We start from the raw sequence: 26,879 nt of genomic DNA, 5'->3' as shown, positions 1-26,879 counted from the left end.
GGAAGAAAGGCACCCTTCTTGGCAGCTGCAAATGCAGAGGAGGAGAAGGCCTCTGAGGCACACATTTCAGCTGGGAAAGACAAGGGCAAAAAAAATCTGAGCACTACCCAGTCATTCTTCAAGCACAACCACTCCAGGCAGCATCTGCAAAGGACAGCCACATCCCCAAAGCAATTACAGCAGAAGTCAGGGACACAAGGCTCAGGAGACAGAGAAGATCTCAGCTCCTACATCACCATAAAAGCATGAATTGTCTGTTATGGGCATCCAGAAAATACTGAAAATTCATCAGGGACCAAAGTGTGCGTGATCTGCTGGCACAGCTCATTAACAGGGATGCTCAGACGGTGCAGCCACGTGATCATCTCCTTCCAAGCCCAATACTCTTCCTCACTGTAAGAAAAAATAGGGGATCTTGTTACTGGGCCTTCTCACTCCCTTTATTTCCAGCTCGCCTTCCCCTTCTTGTGAGCGCTGAGACCGCAGACACTCTACACATGTTCTCCTCTGCATCTGACTGGCAGGCACTCTGGAAAATGCCAGTATTGGAACGGCCTGAATTCAGCGGTTTCTGAATGCTGATCGGACACAATTTCGTTCAAGCCACAGATAGTCATTTTTGGGGGGTATTTTCAGCTCCCTTTTTGGACTCTTCCAGATTTCCAAGTGTCATGCATCAGCAATTTCTCCTCTTCGCAGCTTCCTTACTTTTCACCTTTCTGCCCAACTTGAGGCTCGGTGCAGTTTGGAGGGGCCTGGGTGCTTCCCTCCTCTTCCAGACAGCCACTGGCATTGGTAATGTTTGCTGTGCTCCACCTCCCAGCTGCGGAAATTCCTGACTATCTACTTTTTAAAAGAGCTGAGGTGAAAGCCGAGTGACTGAAGTGCCTTATTTTTCTCTAAATCTAACACCTTTCTTGAGGAAACCCCGATGTGAAAACAGGAATAGTCTCACAGCATCTAAACCCACCAAGTAATTACTTCTAAACAGCCCACCTATGTGGTCTCCATTACCACCATGTCTAGCATCTCTCCATTTGCAAAGCTTTTATCCTGCTGGCACAGCACGAGGTGAGGAAACGGTGCAGCCCTTGTTCTGGGACGAGGGAGGGACACATGAGGACACTGAGAGGATGAAATTCATACGACTTGGTTATGCATGAGGAAGAAAGGTCCTTCTGTCTCCACTGTCTGCAGGGTCCAGCATTAGTGTCCCACCACCCAAACCTGGCAAAGTGGAGCTGGAGATGCTCCAGGTGAGTGATGTGGTCAATGTTACCACCACCACCACTAAAAGTGTCCAGCAAAGCAAGCTACAAGCAAGGTTCCACAGTATCTTCAAGGAGAAGTATGCTCTTTACACAGCAAGTTTTGCATTTCCCATTCTGTCTTTAACTGGGCATGTTCTTAATAGGGTTATTGACATTTTTCATTTCCTCCAAATATTTGTTATAAAGGGAAAAAGTCTCATTGGCCACATGACATCGTGCACAGTGATGTACACCAAAGGCAAAATGTGCAAGACAATTTGTTGACAAGGTTTTCTTTCCTTCCTCTCCAAAGTAAAAGCAATTAAAAATCCTTCTGGAAATACAGACTAGACTATTTGTGGGGTACTTTTAATTGCACCCCAAGAACCGACTTGAATTAATGACTGGCTGAATGCTTGGATATGGAAAACCTCAGAGAGCACAAAACAAGGCTTTATGACAGACACCAACACAGAAAAACTGCAGGACACCCAAAAAAAGAGCTCTCTCAGCATTCGTGCACAGAATCACTCATGGCCTAGAAATGTATTTTAAATTATGCAAACTTCTTCCAGAACTTCATCATAGAGTCACAGAATGCTTTGGGTTGGAAGGGACCTTAAAGATCAGCAACCAGTACCCCCCCAGCAGTCCCCAGTAGAGATTTCAGATAAAAGGAATCATTATATTAATACACACACTATGTTTCCAGAGTCATGGAGGTGAAAGAGAAGCCCTAAGTTTGTGTGTATGTTATTTCATCACAGCCAGGGAAGAACATACAGCAAAGCAGCTGCTTGAGCTTCTCAGGAAAACACTGTAAACACAGCAAGGCAGGAACAGATAACATCATATTGACCTGTCTTCAGGGTCTGGCATTCACATTTTCATAAAGTGTCCAAGAAGATAAATCACTATACTAATAATATTTGTATTGATTATCTAAACTGAAGCAGCAATCGACTCCATTGTCTCACTTCCTCTTAAATTGCTCACAGATGGGATCCTATTTCCCATTCTGCATTTCTAATGGGAACACTTAAATCACAGCACAGAATTATACACAAACACAAACTGTTAACAAAAACCCTTTTACGACTTGCATGAAAATAAAGATTTTTCACTTTGTAGCTCACTTTCCACTCCACAAAGAAATTAAAAATGACAAATTATCAGCAGACCTCTAAATTACTTCTTCTCATTATTTCTGGGTGCCTAACATTTGCTGACAGACAGGCCTATGCTCTCCAAACCCTGCTCAGTGGTTATGGAGACTTGAAGTTTGGACACAGAACAAAAGGGGATTTTTTAATTATTTTTTTTTAAATTCAAGACTGTTTAAGCTATCTCAAGATCCCAAAGTAGGGAAATTCAAAATTGCTGTAGTGTCAGAGAAAAAATAAACAACAAGTTCTGCTGTTACTGCAGGTACAAAATAAGAACAGTTGCAGAGAGAGGGACTTCAGGTACAAAGCTGACTGTAGCAGGAGCTTGGGACAGCAGCTTCCAAAATCAAAAGTAAAGGCAAATGACAACAAATTCATTGTTCAAATAGGTTTGTCATGAAGCAAAAAGCAAAAGGCTTGGATTTTTCTCTACCTTCTCTTCCTGCCTAAGCAAGGCTTTTTCCTACCCTGGCACAGAATATAGCAGAATAAAAACTAAAAATGTCTTCCATGTACAGATGGTTTGTATAAGATGCTTACAGTATATTTCAAATGGAACTTTTCAGAGCCACCAGGAAGGTGAGGGCAGCTGAGGCCCCTCAGAGCCTGGAGCAAGCTGGGAACGCCTCCCCAGCTCCTGCCCCATTCCCATCCCCAGCTCCATTCCCATCCCAGGCTCCTGCCTCATCCCCAGCTCCATCCCCATCCCCAGCTCCATCCCCATCCCCAGCTCCTGCCCCATCCCCAGATCCTGCCCATCCCCAGCTCCATTCCCATCCCAGGCTCCTGCCTCATCCCCAGATCCTGCCCATCCCCAGCTCCTGCCCCATCCCCAGATCCTGCCCATCCCCAGATCCTGCCCATCCCCAGATCCTGCCCATCCCCAGATTCAATCCCATCCCAGGCTCCTGCCCCATCCACAATCCCAGTCCCACGTGTGGGTCAGCAAAGCCATGAGTCAGCTGAAGCTTCAGCTCATTTCCCCACCTGCTTTCAAGGGACAACTTCGCCACTGCAGATGAAAAGGGGAGACATTTTAAGGAAAAAAAATAATAATGCTATTGGGGATTGGTGGGCAAGAAGGACAAGCCCAGAGCCACACACAGCAGCTGGAGGGCGAAGGCTCCTCCTGCTCAGGCCAGTCCCCAGGACACATATGACTGCACAGCTGCCATGGTGAATGATCGTCCCTTACGCTGAGGTCAGCTCTGCCCCCGGGCTAAGTAAGTGAAAATAAATGGTTTAGAAGATAAAAGGTCTTTTAAAAAATTTATTTGTCTTGTCGTCATGTCAAAACTGTAATGGGAAGAGACTGGAGGCAGCGATACATCGGTTAAATGGGAAACAGCCATCCTGATGGTTCAGCGAAATAAACAACGAAGTGAAGCCCCGACCATGCGGGATTTGGGGCCGAGCTGCACCGGCAGACAACCCCTGGCATGCACCTGTTCCTGGGAAGAAAAGCAGCTTGGAAATACACGTGGAAAAAATTTGGGAATACAGCTATACTTCATAAACTCCAAATGCTACTTGGACTACATCTCCCATCTTTCTTTCGAGTAAATTCTGCACCTTCCAGCCACAATGAGTTTAGTTTTTCCTCCCGTTCTTCCCAGGAGAGGGATCGAAATTGATTTAAATTGGTCCAGGAAGGGAAAGGGTTAATCAGGTTTCCCAAGGCAGCTTGCTGTTCAGGTGCCAGAAACACTGAGGGGAAGGAATGACTTGCTAAAGATGGGACAATGGCACTGGTATTTTGCATTTGTTTCCAGGCTTTGGGATAGAACAAATGGGAGTCATTAGTGAAATGAGTTTAGGGAGTTCTAAATTAGCTGTCAGGCTGCCAAGCCCGAAAAAGTGCTATGTCAGCCATTAATTCTGGAGAGCACAGGATTACCCAAACCTAGAAAGGAATCCTGCAAAATTGAGAGTCAATTAAAGGAGGCTATTTTGCTATAATAATATTTTCCACACATATTACACCTCCTCATGGAACAGAGCTCACTTCTACCACAACTGAAATCTCTGGCGGGATGGAGTGTGGCTGATGTCTAGACAGCTGTAATGTGCTCTCCATGGGCAGGTCCACTGGCATCTCCGGGAAGCTCCAGCCTGAAGAGAAGGTGGGAGCTGCAGAGCACATCACCCAGGCTGGAGCAGTCACAGGAACGAGTCATTCATTTCCCCCAGCTCCCTGTACCACCCCGCAAATCTCATCTGTACGGGGTGTTCTGTCCCTAGAACGTCCACGACATGTGGAGGTAATACCTGGCACCATGTAATGCACACTATCTCTGGAGTTTCCTTCCCTCCTTGGCTTGCCTGACCCCAGATGTGTTGACTGCTGGCAAACCCATGCTCTGTTAACCCCCCTAAACCTCCTGTCTCAGGAGCATCTCTTGAGTCCTGAGCTAAAGCCCACTGAACCCTGGGGGAATCTTCGAGAGGATGTCACTGGCTCAGGGTCCAGCACTGGGATGTGGAGATGTCCTACCTGTGCACTGCCCCTTGCACAGGTTGTCCTCAAATAAAGCCTTCATACTGTATACTTGAAGGCATATAAATGAGGTTTATAAAATAAAGGGTTTCTAACTTTCTGGAGGACTCAAGAGTGTTTTTTAAATTGTGATGGAATAGATCCATGGACCAAACACCACCTGGAAGACTCTGCCTAGTAACGTGCCTACACACAGCACATCCCAGCCTTCTGGACATGCAAGAACATTAAAGTTACCTCCACCGACAGGGCAGCAAAGGGCTCTCGCACCTCCTCACCTCTCCACTGACGGCTATCACTGCTCTTTGCCCCGAAGGACAGCAGTTGCCGGGGACAAATTGAACCAAAAATCCCATGGCTGTGAAATACAAATGAGGTATAAAATGCCTTCACCCAACCAAGAGAGCTCTGTCCCCCAACTGCGCCGGATGCACAGATCGTGAACAAACAGGATAGAATGTCTTCTGCCTTTTGTGAAATGAAAATAAATGAAAGGATCTAAGGTTTCAGGTCACTGATCCCTCTCTTCCCTATCTGTACCATTTATCAGAGGCAGAATATAAAGGTTCCAGGTCCTTTTCTTTTTTTTGTCAGCACTTTAATGGTTGTTTTTCCTCCTTCCCCTTTCATTTTCTGAATGAAAGGACCGCTTAGGAACCTGTAAAGTAATAATAAGCTTATAAAAGGAATATTGGGTTTTTTGGGCCAGTGCAAACTCCTTCTGAATGATTGAAGAGATTAAAGTAAAAATACAACCTGTAAATAGATCAGTCTTTTAATTAGTTTATAGTCTGTTAAGAGATAATATTTTGCTCACATAGATCGTCTGTTATCTAAAGATCTCAGAACACTTTAGGAACATCAATTAAGCCTTTAAAAAAAAACCTTGGGAGATAGGTAAGTGTATTTAGATTAATTAGTGTTGCTGTGAGCAGCAGGCATTATTACTAGATTTAATTTAGTCCAATAATTGACTTATCTGTTAATGGATTCTAATTCATCTGAGAAGGGATTAAATCCATCTGATTAAAAGGATTACATCGACTCAATTAATTCTATTAACTGACTTAATTTGCCATTTAATAATCTGACACACAGGGCCAGATCGTGGCCCCAAAGAACACATAAACCAAAAAATACACACTGGAATTATTATGCAAGCAAAACTCTACATTGCAGAGCATGTATTTTTCCTTGCACACCTGGATAAAACATTGAAGGGGGATTCCTCCAGCTGGATTCTCCCAGCCCCGCAGCATCGGTCTGCCCTGAGCCAGGGCAGGCTGCTCATTCTGCTGTACTTGGGGTGGCTGCTTGGAAAAAAGCAACGCCCTGCCTGAGATCTGCCACCTCCCCTCTTTTCTGGGTATTCTCTGCAACCAAGAGGTGAGAAGTTTTACAGAAGTCAATAAAACCTTGCAATAAAAGCGACTTCCCTTCAAAGGCAGGACAACCTTCCCATGCCAGCCATTTGGAAGCTGGATATGTGAAAAAAAAAAAAGTGCAGAAAAAAAGCATCTCTTCACTTGGACACTGTTCTTTAACCGCTTGTGAATCTATGAGAAGAGAGGGGATAGAGGTGCTAAAAGGTTATTAGCTGCCCTGTCCTTAAAACTGGATAATGGTGGCGATGAGCGCTGCGGACCTTCACCCCTACAGCGATTCCCACGTGAACCCTGAGGCTGCAGAGCCCTTGCCTGATGTTATCGATGTTATCTTCTCTTAATGGGACTGAGTTGCTGAGAGAATTCGGGGCCGGAGCCAGCTCACGGGCACCTTTTCCCACGTCTCTTCGCAGACATTGACTCATGCTTGTCCTCCCCAAGCCTTCCCCAATCTGTAATCCTTAGGCCATCAACCCACAGGACCCGAGCATCCCCCTGCAGGCCAGGAGGGACTGGGGCAGGCGGTGCAGAAGCCGCGGGAGCTGCACTGTCTGCAAGGACCACGCAGCCCCGCAGCGAGTGGGTACTCTTGGAGCGAGGCCTGGCTCCATCACCGTGCCAGCATGGAGGCAGCCGGGCAGGGAAGGGGAGGAAACCGGCAGGAGGACACACAGCCATCTGCTGCGTGCCAGGAGAGCTGTCCTTCTCCAGATGCACACCGACTGGCAAGACGGAGATGTGGATCAAAAGTTTGCAACTGTTGAGATCCCCAGACCCTGTTTAAGCCTCTCTCTGGTCTTGATCAAAGGTTACTCCATAATAATGCCTCGGGGGGAGGGGTTCCTGGCACATAATGAACCCTGTGTCATTGCCTTTGTGTCCACGTTTGGCTGCAACACAGATGGTTCTCACTCCAGTAACTCCGACATCTCTCCCCCTCCATTATCCCAGACAGGAGCTCTGCATGGGCACATCCTGGACCGCCGTGTCCCACCTCACTGTCTCCCCGATTATCATGCTCGGAGTGTTCCCGTGCCAAGCAGGACGATGAGCAGATTTCCATAACCTTTCAGCAGGGCTTAGGGACGAGAAGGCTTCGCAGCCTGACGCCCCCAGGGAGTTTGAGAAGGCGCGGGAAGGGAGCCGGGGGTGAAGTTGGCGAACAGCCCCCGAGGTCGGAGCACTCCAGGCTGTTCGAAGGATGCCAGCAACCAGGAGCGGGGGATTTGGTGGCGAGCAGGGATGCAGGGATGCAGGGATGCAGGCAGCAGGAGCTCCCCAGACGGAAAATCTCCGGCTCTGCCATGGTGCAGCACCGCTATCAGTCCCGAGCACGCTCCTGCGCGCGGATTTGTTGTTCAGACACGATTGCATATGTATGAAGGGGACAAGATGGGCTTTGACACATAAATTAGCACTTGTCAGCTGCTCGCGGGCACACTTCCCTGCTGTACCCACTGTAAATGCCGCCTTCTTTCACGCAGAGGAAAACTCCATCACGGCACCTGACAGGCACCGCGGGCAGAGCCTCCCCGGCCGCCGGCACAGCACCCGGCGGCGGCTCGTTTACATATCAAACCTTATAAGGATGAATGCAATAAAGTGACACAATAATTAGCAGCCAAGTGGCACTTTCCCCTCCTGTTTTATCTGGAAATTTGTGAATGACAAAGGACAAGGCTGATGAGACCTCAGGGCTTTCCCTACGAGATGGAGTGACTCCACACAAGCGCCGTCGGGGCTCAGGGCTCAGGTCACACCAGCCAGGTGCTCTCCGGCTGTTCCGTGGCACAGCTCACGCTGCTCCTCCGCCGGCCTCTGGCCTGTGCCTCATCAGGCCAGAAGTTTCCTGGGGGAACAACCATTCCCAGATTCTGACCTGCCATATCGTAGCTCACCTCCACCTCACCAGTGCTGCACATGAAAGCAATCTAACATGAATGCTCAGGGAGTCACAGAATATGCTGAGTTGGAAGGGATCTGCAAGAATCAGAGTCCAACCTTCAGACCTGCACAGGACCATCTCCAGGTGTCACACCCTGTGCCCCAGAGCATCATCCAAACACTCCTGGAGCTCTGGCAGCCTTGGGGCTGTGCCCACTGCCCTGGGGAGCCTGGTCAGTGCCCACCACCCTCTGGGGGAAGAGCCTTTACCTGAGATCCAACCTAACCCTGCCCTGCCACAACGCCAGGCCATTCCCTGGGTGATGTCCCTGGTCCCCACAGAGCAGAGATCAGTGCCTGCCCCTCCTGAGGAAGTTGGAACTGCAATGAGGTCTTCACTCAGTCTCCAGCTGAACACAGCAATGCACACACACCTCTGCAGCAACACATGAACAAATGGGGCTGCACGTCCCAAAGAGGAACAAGACTGGTGTTCTGAACAGCCCTAAAATCCTCACAACAACCAACTCCAGCAAAAGCATCTCAGCCACAACCATCTCAAAACGCACCAGAATCACAGAATTTTTTGTAACAGCCTCTAGCAGCATTTCCAGCATGTTGCTTGTGTGCAAATCAAAATGAGAATAGTTAAAAGCACTGAAAGCACTTGGAAGTATTTATTTTCCTGTAAGATCCCACATGCCCAGAGATTCAACTTGAGCTCTGGGGGACTCTCAAAGCTCCCAAGGACTGCTTCATTTCAGCTCAAACCAAATATCCCTCCCCCTGAAAAGATGAGAGTGCTTCACTGAAGCACTCGATTCACCCGAACTCGAGGCCAGAGTTCATGGGTAAAGGACTTCCCCAACCACCAACTTGGGTATCATTTATGAATTGCAGAAGACACACCGTGAGCTCATCCCTTGGGCAGAAAAAGATTTTTCTCTTCAAGCACCATCATATGGTAATAAATTGGAGCGTGACAGTACTGTGAGAACTGCCTGAAGCTGAGGGGCAGCTCCAACAACAAATCTCATGTTCTTAACCTGGAAAGGGTTTTTCCCTTTTATTCTGCTTTTTATTGCTCTTATTATTTTTCTTCCACGAGATTTTTAGCACAACATGCCAGATTAAAGCCTTTGACCTGCAGTCTGGGGATGCCAGTAAGTATTCTTACCATATTTATCTCCATCTTCTCCTTTGGCACTGATCCTCCTGCCAAGCACTTGGATGTGCTTCCCACTTGTCCTGCTGTAGAGCTGATAGAGCCGAAGCTGCTTCCTGCTTACATCGTCCCTCGCTCGCGTCTGGTTCTCCACGTGTATCCGAAAATCCACATTCTCCTCGGCAGCAAACATCTGAGAGGGATGGGGATGGAGAGAGAGCAGAACAGAGCATGAACACAACAAGCCTCTTGGACAGAAGGACTGCACACCAACCTGCCAAGGGCACGTGGTGCCGGAGGACTCAGATTTGGCTGCCCTTCACTTGACAGCTGCGGCCATGGTATCAGACACTCAGCGTGTAACTCTACCCAGAGCTGGCTCTCAACAGTAAACCAAAGCTGAGGTTTTACAATCAAACTGGGTAATTTTTTAATTAAAACTTCTGCCTGGTCTGGCTTTGATTTAATCCCTGTCAGCCACCCTGGCCATAAAGTAGGCTCTCCACTGCATATGCAAAAAACCTCTACCAGGTTACACGGACACAGATGGGAGAACAAGGATGGACAACCCCGATCTCAGAGATTTGGTGCATCACCTTCAACATCTGCACTGATTCCCTGGATAAACTGCAGGGAGAAGTCAAGGGAAAAAACTATCTCTGCTGCCATTAGCAGACTGGGCTCAAGCTTTGCACAGGCATAAAATCTACTACAATAAAGTGTCACAGGAACTCTTCAGCTTAACTGTTTCACTAGCCCTGCTTTCAGTGAAGCCAACTCACTGGTGACCATCTGTGGATGCATTTCTATCCACCTCAACAGGGCCATGGCTTGGGGAGAGATCACAAGGAGTGGTGAGAGTCATGTTCCACTGCACAGCCATGATCAGCAGAGGGCTGATTGCCTCAGCCACCTCATCTGTTTGTTCTGGCCAATGCAGTAAAATTACCTTAGGTCACTACAGCCTTACAATATTCCCAGAAACTTTTGTTTAGTTTCCTATCTTAGCTGTTCCCAAGAAATACAAAACCAGGATTTCCACTTTTGCTTCCTTGAGTCATCCTGATGTGCCCAAGGTCAGAGGGCCTGACAGCACAGACACTCTCAAGGTGCCCTCCCAAATGCAAGACCGGGCAGGATGAACCTTAAAGCACTTCACACCCAAACAATACATGAGTTCAAAAATTGCTCCATGATCTGTCTATCTGTGGAGCATCTGCATCACAACATCCACACTGCCCACTGCAGACTCACAAATGGACAACATTTTGGTAGCAGATTCGCATCACAGGACAATAAGTAATTTAGAAACATGGCGCTCTTGTTCTCCTGTCCTGCAAGCAACAGTGTTCTAATGTATCAGTTTGGGGAGGAAGCTGGTAATAGGTCAATAAATCCTTGTTCAGATCCATTCCAGACCAAAACAGGTAAGCACAAGTGGCCACAACACACAAAACAGCCCCACTTCAACCTCCTGCATATGTCATCTTATATCAGCAAATACTTAAAGCCATGCACCTCTGAGAGTCAAAACCTCAAAAGAACTTTCTAGCATTTCCAATTATCAAGGGAACACCCAGGCCTGCAGCAGGAGGAAAACTTCAGGCCAGCAGTGCCGCTCAGCACCAGACCTTTTCTAAACAGCCTGAGCCCAAACGCCACACTCAGCACAGTGGCTGTAGCAATGAGGCTCACAGCGATGCTGTGGGATCCCCTCCAGTGCTGTTCTTAAATGCTGGGAATCTGCTGTTTGAACTTTTGGAGGGAAAGTGATTTAACTCTCTTATTTTGCTCTCAGAGGCTTGTAGGGAGCTGAAGGCACAGGCGCAGGCAGGGAAAAGGAGGCTCAGGGTGATGCTGGGTCTAAACAGACTTTCATGGTGCTGAGAGAAGTGACAAACAAGGATTACAGTATTTCCCACTCTCAGAAGACAGCACAGCCAGAAGCTGTGATCCAGTGCTGAGGATGTCAGAGGAGAAGCAGCCATGGCACCTGCCCAGAGGGCACAGCAGGATGCCACAGTGGGCTGCTGACAGAGTTCTGTCAGCACAGAGCTCACTCTGCTCTCCCCAGGCACCACAGCTACACCTGAGCACAGCAAGCAGGACTTTGCTTTGGACAGAAATAATACTAATGCCTTTATTTCCTTCCTCCATCTTTTCCTGCTGTCTTTTCAAATGCCATTGTTGCAAATGATGCTAAATTACCAAGCCCAGAGATGATCCAGTCATGCTGACAATCTGCCACGTGCCCACAAAGCAAGGCTATTTGCAGTTAAAATTCTGGCTCCATCGTTTTAAGATTTAAAACAGATTTTAAATCAAGATGACATCATTACATTGCTTTCACCACATGTTAATGAATTTCACATTTTTCTAGGAAAAACCAAAACAGGTGGGATCTAAAGTGGGGGGGAAGGGAAGGTTGCTTTGCTTTCTTGGAAACTCGCATCAGAAAAGGCAATCTGTTTTCCAAAACATTTTAATTCTCTTCTAATTGTCTCTGGAGCACTCAGACTGCAGAGGCCCCAGCCTGCAGCTGCAGTGCCTGGGTGGACTCAGGAACACCCACGGACCATCCTGCCCTGTGCTCAGCCCCAAACACATCACCAACACACCTACACGTGTTTGTCACCACGGTTCCTACCTAAGACGAGCTAATGAAGCTTTGCAAGAAGGGCACGTGACAGCACAGGGGAATGACATCTCCTCCTCCCCCTGCCAAGGACCTGGCTGGGACCACCCAGAGCCCAACACCTTGTCCAAGCTCTGCAATAGCCTGATGCAGAATCACCAGGTGACACTGGTCCCCAAAATAGTCAGCCCAAGCATTATCAGTCCATCACTTCTCCAGCAACAAGCCCAGCTCCAACCTAGGGAAAGAAATCCTGGAAGAGGAACGCACTACAGGTTACCCTTGCAGCTGACCTGTCCCTTGCCAAGAAGCCATGGCAGAGCAGCAGTGAAACCACCCAGATTTAGCTACCTGCTTAAAGATAAGCTCATGCTTAACCACTCTGGAAACAGGATGCTCTGCTGGAGTGTGGCCAAGGGGAATTAGCTGTGCCAGCCTGGGCTGCATCTGGCCTGCAGCAGAGAGCATCAATACCCAAAACCAAAATTTCATGCAGTGTCGATTTCATGAGATAAAACCTATTTGATCATTGCTGAAATCCACTCTCCCAGGATTCCTGTTCTACAGAGCACACTTTCTCAAGCAGCAAGCTTCTCTGAGATAAGAAAGTCCATTTACATATACCATAAGAGAGACTCTCTTTCATAAATCTCTAAAAAATTAGTAACTTATGTCTCCTTTGGCAACTGATCACCAACACTCAGTCAAGAAGGTCACCTAAAAACCAAGTACATCCACTCCCAAACACATTACCAGAACAATCACAAAAATGAATGCAGAAACGTCTTTAAGTCCCTTAAACTTAAGGGCTTTCACCAAAGCAAAAAGATTTTTTTCTGTTTTGTTTTTTTTTTATTTTTGCTATTGATAGGCTATTACTGCACATAAAGATTTCATACACAAAATACCACTATCTCTTTTTGGCCTTCCAACCTGATCATCCACATGTCCATGCAGGAGGCAGCAAACCCCACAGACTGGATCCAGAGCTCCACACAACACGTCCCTGAAGCGAACACCTGCCAGCACCTTCTACCTCTCGACCAGCACCAGGCCCTGTGGGACATTCTTCAGGGACAGGAGACAGGACTCTTTCACCATTTACATGGGATTTGGGCTTGTATTATGGTCTGGTTTGCGTCTATCCAACTGGTATGTGCCACTGTCTACGCACGACAACTTCAGCATCTCAGGGTAGTAATTTCACATAACTCCATCTCATTCCTTGGCAACAGTTTATAATCTGCAAAATCCCAATCAATAAATCAGAGCATCAAATTTGGTTTAATTTTCACTCTTTATTTCTGTTCCATCAGTTCCTTATCCATTTATTTGTTATCTGTCACTACACCTTTCAGTGACAATATACATCTACAAATACATCCAAAAAAGACACCAGGCAATACAGAGCTTATGTTAGGGAATAAACAGCATTCCTTTAAAAAGCAACCATCTCCTCAAGCCATTGGTGCATCAGAAATGCCCCACACCTGAAAAGCAGCAGCTCTCCCTCCTCTGTTGCACTTGCCCAATCACTCAAGTTAGGAGCATTTAGTCCTTCCTCTTTTGCAAACAGGCCCTGGAACCAGCAATGACATCTATCTTCAGCGAGTCCACAATGGGAGATTTTCAGGTGATTTTTTGCCGAGTGATTCTTACACAATGAACAGTTTCATTTTAAATGGCTTTAAAATGATCCTTCAGCTTAAAGAATGACTCCCCTATTTGTTAAACCCCAGACAGAGGGGGAGCGAAAGACCATTTTGCTGATGCAGCCTAAGGTTTCACCACGCAGCAATCCAAGAAAAGCATCCCCCAGCAGCACTGCAGGGTCAGTCCTGCACAGGCTGTGCCCCATCTCTGCACCCAGGGATGCCTCACTGAGAATGGAGAGCAATCCCAGGGTCAATGGGATCCCAATTGTGCCAAGCCACGTTCACAGGACTTGGCTCTGCACCCAACCAACCTCCACGCGCTCCAGGTTTTCTATTTTGAGCTTTCCAGTAATGGGGGAGGTTAATCTGTTATTGTTCATGTCATAAAGCGTTACAGCACGAGATGTCCAAGGCCCACAGCATGGCCCAGTTAGCTGGGAGCTGGACTTCAGAATTTCCTGATGTTTTTGCTATTTATGCTACAGAGTCTCCAAGACTCAGTAGAAAGCAAACCATAAGCCATTCCCCCAGCTGAACCAGGAATACAAAATCCCTCTCACTAAGGGCCATACCAATTGCAAAAGATAAACAAATCAAGCTATTCAAAGTCCTCTCAAACCCTATCTGATAAGCAGGAAATACTTATTACCTTTCAGCCATCAAACCAACCCAATATTAATGATTTTCTACATGACCTTCTAAACACACGAAAGTTAAGTCAACAAAGTCAACAAGAGGATATCCAAGACAGATCTTTCTCAAGTCCTCAAAGGTAAGTAACAAACCACTTCGCTTCCATGACTTTGGCAGAATTCCTGTATGCCAATTATAGAGGGATTTGCTAGCTCCCCATGACAGCCATCCTCAGCATACAGTGAAACACAATGCACTCCTTATTTGCTGCATTTTCCTCCACTTAACTGCAAAGTCAGTCCATCGCCAGGACATTGTTACTTTTGTGTTACAGAGTCTAGTCCAGAGCCAGACAGAAGTGGATGTGCACTGCTTGGGTGTAGGCACTTCTTTGGGCTTAGAAGCACACTTGGAAATTCATCTAATACAAAGCAGCTCCACATCCAGACATGCAGCAGGAACCCAGAGTGAAGGGGGAGGGCACTCTGGAGTGAAGCTCTGTGCACTCAATGGGAGAGAGGCTACGGTCCATCAGTGCCAGAACTGCACAGATGTACCTCAGCCCTATAAACCAACAGAACTCAGAGCTCTGCTTTGGTGTTTGTTTCCTCCTGCTACCCATGGAAAATATTTTTTCCTTAGAAAGCAAATATCCAAAAAGCTAAGCTGCACTCTGAGTCTTGGGAGATGTGGATGGTGACTGCACACCCTCTGGGATGCACCGAGAAGGCAACACAGTGCACCATGGAAGTGGTTGTTCAAAATGATGTAGATATGAGATTCCACAAAAGATTTCACAAATGGCATTTACTAGGTACCTCACCTGAGATGCTTTTTGATTTTTCTTTTTGGTGAGAAAAAAAATTTCATCAGACAAGCACGAATGGCCAAAAGCTCTCACTCCACAGGAGCTGTACCCCTTTACAGATGGTTCATAATTGAGTCATGAACCATTTTTTGTCTTTGCTTCCTTAGAAGGCTGTTTCAGAAACACTTCACTAATATTATCTGCCTTCATTTTCTACCTCCTATGTTTACCTTCAGTTTGCACCTGCTTACTTTTTGTCTTGGTTCCAGCCAGAACAGGGTTACTATTTGTGCAGTAGCCAGGATGTGGTGTGGCTGAGGGGCAGAGGAAGGCAGTCTCGTCCAAGGAGAAGGGGGTCTTTCCAGGCAAGGAAGCACAGTGGGGGCAGCAGGCAGGGTGGGCTGGCACCACCTGCAGTCCCCTCTGGCAGGCTGGTGAGCATTTTGCATGAGAATCACTTTGTCTTTTGCACATTTTTGCTGCTAATACTGTTGTTGTTACTGTTCATTTTCTTATTTCATTGCTGTTTCCAGTAAATTGTTCTTATCTCAACCCATGATTTTTGCCTGTTGTGCCTCCAGTTCTCCACTCTGGCCACCCTCAGGGGGAGGAGGGGGTTTGGAGGAGGAGTAGGAGGAGTGAGTGGCAGCGTGGTTTGGAGAGCCTCGGTGGGAGAACTAAACTGGGGAGTACCACCCCTAAGCCACGGCACTCTTGTAGTAAGTGTCCTTCAGCTTGAGTAATGCTTTTGCCCCTTGTGCTTCTCCTGGCAATGCATTCAGGCTGTTCCCCTTCTCTGCCCTTTGCCCAACCTCCACTTCACCATGATAGGGCATGAATTGAGCCAAGAAGTGACCAGCTCCACGCCCCCTTGTCACAGAGGGGTTCCTGTCTGCACAGAGAATGGGTGCTGAGTAATCCCTTAGCATGAGTCCACACAGATGTTGGCCCATCACGGTGAAAAGCCCAGAGCTCTCCCTGCTCCTGCAGAGATATGCTCTGGAATTGAGCCCCTCATTGCTTTGACTTGAGCATTGTGAAGTTGCTGCAGTACGTGAAACTCAGGGCAGTTTGCTCTTTGTTCAGTGCACTCTTAAGTGAAGTGCATGTGGGGATGGAGCTGGAAACGAAAAGGAAATAGGGTGATGAGGGGGTCAAACCTGCCCATCCCTTTGGATTTCCAAAATGCTAAACAAGAATCAAAGAGAAGATGTTTCCAGGGTTTGGAAAAGGGGACATGCAGCTCAGTGAGGTGACACATACTTGGATCCAAAAGCTGCTCTGCCAACGAAGCCTCCTTTCCTCCAGAGAGCTGCCTGTTGCATTCAGAGGGAGATTAAATCTCCTTAGGCAGTGTCAGACTGCCTTCCTTTCTGAAACACACAGCCTCTGAGGAATACAGCTGTTGCTCAGCCATACTCCCCAATAGCTCCTGAGATCCCACCAGCTGACCAAGCCATGTATCACTGCTAAGGCAAAGTGTCTGTCCACCTTCAGCTGGCAGACACAGTGTTACTGAACCTGGTATGAAACCAGGAGGAAGGCAGGAGGGAGTGCCAAAAAACTGGAACCTGAGAGTTTGAGGAAATGAATGTTTTATGGCCCATCAGTCAGTATTTGACCGTTTACTAGAGAAAGATGATGCCACCTTCAAGAAAGTCAAGTTTCCCCTTTTGATGACGGAATGAGGCATAGCCAGAACTGTGAAAAAGCACCACTGGTGAGATGGTAACAATTTAAACTTCCACCTTGGGAAATGGGTAATTCTGAGGAAGAGCATGGTTTTAGCCTTGATTAATGACTGGCAGAAGCTCAGCTGCCCACGCTGCACAGCCCAGCACCAGGGCCTGCCCGAGCCCTGTGATGCAGCTCTCAAACAGCTCCACCAACCTCATCCTCCCCATCTCCACCTGCATCTGCCTGTTCTCACAGACTCAGAACCAGATCACTGCCAGCACCCCCAGGGCCACATTATTAACACCATCCCCACAGGCAGCAGCAGCTCAGCAGCCCCGATGAGCCAGGCCACCCTCTGACATCTGTGCTGTGGTGCGGCAGCGGCCAAGGGGCCAAGACAGAGCCACCTCCAGCAGCCAAAGGCAGCTCTTTCCCAGTGGGACCAGTTCCTGCTACCCGTGCTGACCAAAGCAAACCAACCCCGTGTATCTCAGCCAAGGGAAATCTGCAGGATGCCACCACTTGTCATGAGCTCTTGACAGTTTTGAGTCTTCAGAAATACAATTCAGACCTTAAGTCTTTTCTTATTTTCTCCAGTTGTGATGCATCCATTTTTTTTAATTTTTTTTTTAGTTAAAGGCTGGTATTATTTTACCATAGCTATCCAATCAGGCAAGAAGCAAGCAGGGCTTTTTCTTTCTTCCTTTCTTTGTCTTTCTTTCTTTTTTAATGCTTGTTATATCTCTGCTATATACTTCCTCTCCACACAGAAATATCCCTTCAAAGCTTGATATTATTGAGCAGCTTTCAACCATGCCCAGCAGAGCCATGTATTCTCTGCATTTGTCTAGCCTTTGTTTCTAGGAATGAAATACCAATGGCTGAACAGTGTGACTTCATTTCACTCCTTCATTCCAATACTTGTTCTATTTCTATCCCACTGGGTCAAACTCACCTATTGTGAGACCTCACCGATTTCAATTACATCAGGGATTAATTTGTTCCATTGCGTTGAAGCTGTTAATACAATCCTGGCTGGCTCTAGATTAGAAAAGGCACGGTGAGACCTCCCTCGCAGGCAGTGTGTTTAACAGCAGTCTTCATCTTCAGTTTTGTTTGGCAGTGGGGTGGGTTTTTTCTTCCCTTTGTGCCCCTTTGCCCCTCTTTTCACAATCTTCCCCTTCCTTTCTAAATTGCCCTTATCAGAACTGGGTGGTCCTTCTGACTTCCACTGTGACTGGCAACATGTTGCCTCCCAAAGCTGCTGCCCAGGGCTTGCACGGGAGGCCAGCGCTGGAAGGATGGTCTGACCTGACGCCACGCAGACATGACCACTCCAGGTTTGACACCTCATCTCCCCCAGGATCATTTCAGAGGGTTACTGCAGGTCTCCATGCACCCAAAGGCATCTGCAGGTGCTCAGTTCTGCAGCTCCAACCCTTGGCCAACTGTCTGTTGACTGTCTGTCTCCAGGGCATAACGGGGATGCTCCGTGTGACAGATGGCCACACTGAAGTGCACCTTTGTCAAGTGGCTCTGGTTGTCCTGCCAGGGCTTCCCAAACTGGGACACAACATCATAACAGAGCTTTAAAATGTCCAGCCCTATGGTCTCACAGGACATCTGTGATATCAGTGATCTCAACAATCCTGACTCAAAATTGTGCTTACTCACATGATTTTGTCTCAGGGAGAGACACTGGTGCAAAGAATCTCAGAGCCCATGTGGTCACAAAGCAGCTCAGCTTTCCTTGAGTGCTACAAAATCCACTGCTTTTCATTTAAATAACAGTCCAACCATATCTTAGTAAACTGTGTTTTTGGGACACAGTGTGATGATTCCAGAATAGTATGAACAAGAGTTTCAAAAGATAAGTAGGAGGAAAAACAGAGGATATTCAAATCAAACAAACACATGAACAAACAGATTCCTTCCATGCTCACTGAAATCCATTAAATTTCCACAGTGGTTTCATGAGGTCACCTCAGGCTTCTGTGGGGCAGGTCTGTGCAGCCTGGGCTACAGGAGCTTGCAAGGGTTCATGCTGGAGCTGTCAAACTTGCCAGACAGAAGTTGGACAGACTGGGTTCCAGGGCTCCAAATTTGTTCCCTTGTTCTGCACCCAGTTTTCAAAATGTACATAATTCACTATTTTTGGTTTACTTATTGCAAGAAACAGCAATAAGCTGGACTAGTATAACCCAAATGTTTATTTAACTCTGCCACTCACCTTAGATGTTGGTAGAGCTCCCCAGGTGAAATCTCCATGCTCCAGGCACTGCCTCACCTGCCATCTCCCAATCCAGTCACCCACTCAGGTCTCACCCCCTTGATGCCAAGTATTCTCTGGATAGCACTTCCTTGTACCTTTCCAGCTTGGACCTGGACAGTGTCTGACCATGGCAACCCAAGCCTTGGTGCCAGCAGAAACCCTCTCACCTCTACAGCACCGAGACCTCCCTGCATGTGCATTGCTCTGGACATGCAGAATCACAGAATATTCTGAGCTGAAAGGGGCCCATGAAGATGATCCAGTCCAACTCCTGGCCCTGCATGGGCACCCCAACAATCCCACTCTATCCCTCAGAGCATTGTCCAAATGTTTCTTGAGCTCTGGCAGCCTTGGGGCCATGAGCCCTGCCCTGGGGATCCTGTTCAGTGCCCAACCACCCTCTGGGGGAAGGACCTTTTCCTGAGATCCAACTTAAACCTCCCTATCATCATACCATGCAGATCAAACCCACCCTGAGACACACAGCCCATGGAGAAAAGACAGGATCAGCTCTAGATGATGTGTTACACTCCAACAGCTTTCACAGTCCTAACCTACAAAAATCACTGCTTACTCAAGCCTAAGCTTTCCAAAATACTCCCCTCTATGGTTGAAATGTGCCGTGGTTTTTCCCAGGTGGTTTTGCTGGTGAAGGACTAAGCTCCCATTGCTGTGGCTTCACCACAGCCATTTCCAACACCATCAGGTTCAATGAGGGCAAAACAAAACCCCAAACAACTGCCCCCTTCCTGCTGTGCCTCTCACAGGGCAGGTCTCTCATTCATTCATTCCCCTGAGCTCTGCTGACCAGTGGCAATGTCCTTCAGACTTCTCAAGTGCCTGCATCCCTGTGCTGCTGCCACTGCTGCTCGCAGCCCACACCAGGACACACATATTTCCCATAAGTGGTCTCATGCCTGTGTCTCTCCTCATGGTATGGGCATCACTGCAAAGAAATCTGCAACAGGTTTGCAGAACAGCCCCAACCAAATCCTGTGAGATGGTGGATTTGGATGCTTGGTATGCTACAGGTGCCCCAACCAAATCCTGTGAGATCATGGATTGGGGAGCTTGGCAGGCTACAACTGACTCCACTGCCTTAACACAACAAAAACTTTCTTTTCTTGATGGAGAAAACACCCTTGCTGAAATAAACTGCCCTGATATGCCGGAATTAAACCCATCCTGCAGTTCAATCTGTTGCAAGGAGTTCTCTACCAGTGCTTTCAAGCAGTTGAAACAGGCATTCGAGAAACAAAACCTTGAGAGGAAACCATAAAGTCTCACCAGCCCAAAACACACACAGAGCAAATGCAGTCCGCGACAGGGCAGCACCCTGTGTGCATCACCCACCCAGTGTGCCAGGGAGCAGGAGCTCCCTTTTGCAGCAGACCCAGCAGACAACTTGCTCCTAACCAGCTTAAAAGCCTTTGCCCAAGGCACAGCAAGCTCTGCAAAGGTGAGAAACAAGGGTGAGGATGCCAAGCACAGTGTGTGCCTGTCGCCCTCCGCTCCTTGCCCTGTTTCACACACAGGGTGGAGGAGCCCAGCTTGGCCACGGTGGGGCTGCACTGGAGACCTGGCCAGTGCTCCCAGCGAGATGCTCCTGGGACAAAAGCTGCAGCACCCCACTATAAACACTTACCAGCAATTCCTTTATCTCTTCAAACAAGATCTGAGCCAAATTACTGGCAAACCAAGCCCACTACCCTGAAACCCATCAGGGTTTTTCCAAAACCTGGAAAGAGGCAGAGTAATTTGCTGCAAGGGTTTAAAATGCCATTTTAAAGCACTGGCCTGCCAGGTCCAAGGTGACATCTCTGCTCCTCTGATCAATACCAGCCCAGCCAAGATCTCCACAAAAACAGGAGCACAAGACATGGAAAACCCAAGGGATATTCGGGAAAACAGTGCCATCAGAAACAGAAGGAATACCATCAGAGACCAACCTCCCCAAAACAGAATAAACATTTGCGGGGGCAGCACCGCAGCAGATCCAATACTTACCCTGGGAGCTCCTTTCATTCCGGTCCCCTGACATCCTCCGAGGAACACACAGATCCCTGCTCCCACTGCAGAAAAGCAACTCCCTCTAGGGTAAAACACAGCAACTGCTGAGCAGTGCACACCAGTTCAGGGCAGGATTCCCAAAATACCTTTTTGCATTGCATTTGCAAAGAAAACAGAGGTGTGGTTAACAACCGTCCCCACGGCAGCTCCCAAGCACTGACCTCACGTGAGAGGCGAGAGCTCATTCAGCAGAGATGCCTGGGGACGCGACTGAATTATTCCATGCCCCTTTTCCTCTATCATGTTTCCTCTCTGGAAATCTTTAACTAAGCTCCAGTCAATCCCAGTCCTGCTCATTCTGGCAGTGACCCTCTGCAGGAATGGTGCCAACCCTAGTGGTGCCAAGGAGACAGACCTCCTCAGATGTCCCTGCTCTATGCAGCCTCTACGCAGTGCTGGAATATAAGAAAATTGTTGTGCCCATGGACAGCAAGGTTAATCCATCTAACAATAACTGGAGGCCAGTCAGGGGATTTACTGCAGTTGCAGGAGTCATACAGCTGGGAATGCTTGTGTTACTGATACCTCACTTCTGCCTTGGTTCATCCCCACTACCCTGTCTCCATTTTTTCCGTGCCTGCTGCTTGGACTGGCTGACATGAGCTGTTAGAGACTCGAAATCCCTCCAATAGTCTGAAACCCTCCCCTTCTACACTTCAAGCTTGTCTTCTCCATCATTCAATCAAGCCACTTCTTCACTCCCACTGTCTCCAACAGCACTGCTCTGAATGGAGACATTTGCAGGTTCAAGGCAAGTACCAAATCCATGTTATGGAAACTACCAAAACACCACTGGAAACTGGGAAATACACAGCAGCCTCCATGGTTACAGGTCTCCTGAACACCAGCCTGCTACTATTAGTTACTGAGTGGGAAAAGTCTTGTCTCTCTGGGCTGATCTCACTTCCAGGGCTTCATTCCAACATGCAGTGGGGATGCCCAGCCTGGGGACGGGCTCTCTGGGCTCTCCATGCTGACCCAGTGGAACAAAGCCTGTGACAGCAGGGCTGGTGCTACCCAATGTGGCTGACACATGGCAAAGGGTCACTGCAAATCTGCCCTTCCCCAGCTGCCAGGCTGACACAGCTTTTAGGCTTTCAGAGTCAAAACAGGAAAAGGAGTTGTATGTGGAGATCTCTGCAAATTTCAAGTTCTGATTCAGAGACACAGCGTCTTCTCCTCAGGTCTAAAACCCCAATAAAATACCAACCACCACTGGGCATTTCTTTTTCTCCCTCCATTTCTCATGTGCCAAGGATGCTGGCAGTATGTAATGACATATTCTCTGTCCTTGGACATCACCCACCATACCCAAATTAACTGCTAGACGAGCTCTGACTTCAGATACTGTTGGAAGAGCCAGGGGCACAACCCTTGCTTTTTAAAAAGAGCAAAGCATACAGCTGTACCATAAGCCCAAAATTTTCAGAGAGGAGACAGGACATACAATTCATCTGCCCTGTAACTGCAGGGCCCAAGGGGTGCCCCGTGGTGCTGTGCCCAAGGCAGTCTTAGACATGGAAATGACACTGGAGGCTCCTGAGCAGGACAGGGAAGAGAATGGGACAAAGCAAAGCACAAACCAGCAGCAGACCAATTCCCAGGAACAAGCCACTGGAGCTCCCAGAACACACTGGGGCTTCTTAAAGGCACGGGTCTGGGCTACCAGTGGGGAAGAGCAGTCAGGGTTAAAACAGCCACAGGTCAGCAAGTTACCAGAAACCAAGTGGCAATTTGAGAAATTACAGCCATGGAGATGAGTTGCCCCTTGTCCTTCAAACAGCTTTTCCACATTTCGGTTCCGCACTTTGCCAACACATCACTAAGTTTCCCCTTTCTCTTCTAAAGTTACTGTGACTAAGCACCCGCAATATTAGAGTTGTTCCTGCATTGATCCCTGCCCATGTACATGAGAAATGTCTTTATTCATTCGAGACTTGGAACAAGGGCTCTCCAGAGGTGATTTTTATCGGCAATTTAATCAGCTATTTGAAACAAGATGCAAGATTTCCTTCGTCTCTGCAACAGAGATATTTTCTTTTGATCTTGCTTTATGCTTTTCTTGCCTTGTAAAACCTATTTCATGAACTGCAAGGCAGGATGGACCAATCTGGACATTCCCTGAACCCCAGATGAACCACATGGGAGCCTTGCTGACACTGAGGGGGACAGAACCAACTTCAATTTGTAAATGTGCTACTTGCTTTTAATAAATCTATTCAAATCAATTTACCTCGGAAGGCCCACTTCTATTTAGCAAAACTCAATCAATTATAGTCATCATTAACAATCTTTCCCATTTCCTATAATTTCCCCAGGGTGCCCCCACCCATAAACATGGTCTGAGATGCAGAACTTCCCAGAGTGATCAGCAAAGCACAATTTCACACCAAAAATATCCCCAACATAAAATCAAGATTTTAAAAACGGCTCAGAAGTTTGTGTTCTATGAACAAAATGTATGGCCAGCTCCAAAAGCTTCAAGGGAAAACACAGTAAGTGGGAATCTGCTGTTCCAGGAGCAGCACTCAAGATGCTCCTCAGCAAGCCCAGAGCTCTCACAAGCCTGCAGAGAAGCTGCCAAGCCTTTCCCTGCTGCCCCTGCCAAAGGTGCTCACAGCAAACTGAGAGAGAAGGAAGCGCTTCCCAAGATCCCCAAGGCACGTTTGAGATGTGCCCCTGCATCTCTCAATTCACTAATCCCCTCCTCAGAACAGTTCTTCTGTCCCACTGCAGCTGCTTTCAGCCTGCTTTACACAGTGGCAGAGTCCTGCAAGCCTTGCTGGCACCACCCCAGAGATGAGAAAAATGGCTTTGGAGCAGCAACTGAGGGCTGCCAGTCACACCAGCTTGGTACCTGCTAACAAAAGGGTTGAGCATCCTGGTTTCCCCTTTGTGAAAACCCTGTTGCCACAGTGTCCCCTACTTGAGGAATCACAGAGTCATTGAATGGCTAGGGTTGGAAGGGACCTTAAAGATCATCCAGTTCCAATGCCCTGACACCTGCAGGGACACCTTTCACCAGCCCACGTTGCTCCAAGTCCTGTCCAACCTGGCCTTGTACACTTCCAGGGGTGGGGCAGCCACAGCTTCTGTGGGCACCCTGAGTCAGGGCCTCACCAGTCTCATAGTAAAGAATTTCTTCCTAATAACCAATTTAAGCCTACTCTCTGTTAGTGTGAAGCCATTCCCCTTTGCCCTGTTACTACATGCTGTTGAAAATAGTCTCTCTCCATCTTTCTTGTGGCCCCCCTTCAGTACTTTGCCACTGCCTGATGCTGCTTGTGGACTGATAATTCTGCTTACACAAGTTCCCCCCAATGTCAACCCCAGCCTGCTGTCCTGGGCCAGTGGCCTTGATGACCATTTTCACTCTGAGTTATCAACTCAGCTCCATGGAGCGCCCACAAAGCCCATCAGCATCAAGAGGGAGCAATAAAAAAATCTCCTGGCTGGATTGGTCTGTAAAGGCTCTTCCTCCAGCCCAGCCAGGATCACCCCATACCTGCCAGCAGCCACGGAACCTCTCCTTCCCCAAAAGCACTTTGAAATACATTCTCAAGCCCTATTATCTCTCCTGTTTATACCACACTCCCTCTATTATCGAGAAATCTCCAAGTCATTTATAAGCCCACAAGCTGCTGCACTAACAGGCCATAAATCACATTTACAAACCCCATCATCTACTGTTGGAGGGCTGGAGGGAGTGGGTGCAGGAGCCGCTGCCTCCCCAAACCCTCTGCACGCTGCGTTCCGAGGAGGAGGAGGAGGAGGCAGGAGGAGGAGAAGGCAGGAGAAGGCAGGAGGAGGCAGGAGGAGGCAGGAGGAGGCAGGAGGAGGCAGGAGGAGGCAGGAGGAGGCAGGAGGCAGCTCTGCCCCACACCGGATGTTTGTTAGGGATCCACAGAGGATTCCAGCCAGGGTCCCACCTCACTGTGTTCTCCCCATCCGACCCCAACACAAGCACACAAAAGAGGGTTTTCTTTTCACAAAATCAAACCAAAGGAGGAGGATGGTTTTGGCTATTTTGCTTGAGGAAAAAGGTTGCCCATCTAATAATCCCTAAATGGGCAGTGGGTTATTGGTCTTTCATGTGTGCCTCTGAGCCTCGCCTTGCCGTGCCAGGTCACTGGTTTTCTTTTCCACAGAATTGCAAAACCCCTGAATAACCAGGTTTGTGCATGGAAGTGCTGACACAACCCTTAAGTACAGCATCCTGAACACGATACCAGAATAAGGACACTCCCTGTGTGGCCCAGCCTATGGATAAATAAAGCATTTCAGCAGCCAGCGCCGACAGATCATAAACCTCCACGAGCGTAAATACCAACAACAACCCTAAAAGATTAGAGGGCTTATGGGCAAGGCAGGCTGGGATGATTTAGAGTTGGGGTGGAAGGGTCATTATTGCTGAATAGGTGGGGGTGAGTGGGCCACAGAAATCAATAAACCATTCTGCTCCCAGGGAAGGAAGGGGCCATGCTAATTGTGCAAACACACATTTTCCATTTGAGGCTGGAGATTTCCGACTCACCCAACACGGATGGACACAGGGAACTCACACCATCATGCTGAGGATCAAGGATCTCACCCCATGCACATGTCCCAGCAGCTCTGTCACTCAGAGCAGGGCACACCTAAGCCCCTTGCTGGGCACAACCTAAGCCCCTTGCTGGAGGCAGCTTCAAATGAATGCAGACAATGCAGGCAATGTTCAGCTCCATTAATTTCATTTTCTATGAAGTTAATATACAGCTGGGATAAGTATCTCGGTTGCTTTCAGCATCACCATCAAGTCAGAGCTTTGCCAGTGCCCAGTTCTAGCCCTGCACAACTACTCGACAGGTCCTGCCAGCACCAGTCACCTTCAAGCACCAAAGACAACTTTGGGACTGACTTCAGGCCTGATAAAATAACCCCATTTGGAAGTTTCCACACTGGCATCAGAGATGAAGGTGGCCACAAAATTAGGCACAAGAGATCTCTGTGTCCTACAGCAAGGACAGACACAAAGCTTTGCAGACAGGTTTCCAGGCACACAGATGCTGAAGCACAGAGTTCAAAGGCAGCAAGCAATTCTTCCTTTGCCAGAGAAGAGAGAATCTTCTCCTTTGGTTCCCCCCTTCCCAATTCTTTCTACGTTTTCCCCCCACTTTTATCCTAGGGAACACAGTATGGACAAAAGGCACCAGCTTTGGACGGTGAAGCCTATTTAAAAACAGAATGAATCTACACTATGTAAATAAATGACTACTTGTACCTAATGGGCCAAAGTACCCAAAAGCCCACCTCTGGACACCCTGCAGGATGTGGTGCCAGGAACCAGTGGACAGTGGCAATGTCTGCTATTCCCATGAAGGAGCCTGAGCTCACAAGCACGTACAGGTACAAATGGTGACAAACTTCACTCCTGCTGATCAGAACTGGGAGCTGGTGCTGGTTGTGAAGTACAAGAGCCTGCTCTGGTCCCCCTGCATGAGCCAGTGTCCTCCTCTCTGCCTTTCCAAAGGTATTTAAAGAAAGCACTCTGTATATCGGTTAATAAAATAGCATGAAGTTTGCCCAGCTCATGTCAGGCTTACGGCTTGCAGTTCATGGATTTCAACTTTACTTGGGATTTTGAGAGTTTTTAAAACCAGTAATTTCATCTTCCCTCCAGAAATAAATTCCTCAATGGCTTCACTGCAAAAATATTCTCAGGAATGGACAATTCTGCTGCTAATGTACATGAAAAAAAAATCAGATTACTATTGAGCCTTATCAAAAATATGGCATAAACCAT

The 26,879-nt window shown here is 47.9% G+C and overlaps 1 protein-coding gene across 1 annotated transcript in view; it reads right to left on the bottom strand.

Annotated features, from left to right (window-relative positions):
• FGF18 (fibroblast growth factor 18) overlaps positions 1–26,879 on the bottom strand; it is an 80,775-nt gene that overhangs the window by 42,352 nt on the left and 11,544 nt on the right. The window contains exon 3 of the mRNA XM_071570181.1: positions 9,360–9,540. Coding sequence (XP_071426282.1) covers positions 9,360–9,540 — 181 coding nt within the window. The remainder of the gene's footprint in view (positions 1–9,359; positions 9,541–26,879) is intronic.

The sequence above is a fragment of the Pithys albifrons genome, chromosome 15 (genome assembly GCF_047495875.1).
Source record: "Pithys albifrons albifrons isolate INPA30051 chromosome 15, PitAlb_v1, whole genome shotgun sequence".
In the NCBI taxonomy this organism is placed as follows: Eukaryota; Metazoa; Chordata; class Aves; order Passeriformes; family Thamnophilidae; genus Pithys; species Pithys albifrons.
This window is presented reverse-complemented; position numbering and strand designations above follow the sequence as displayed.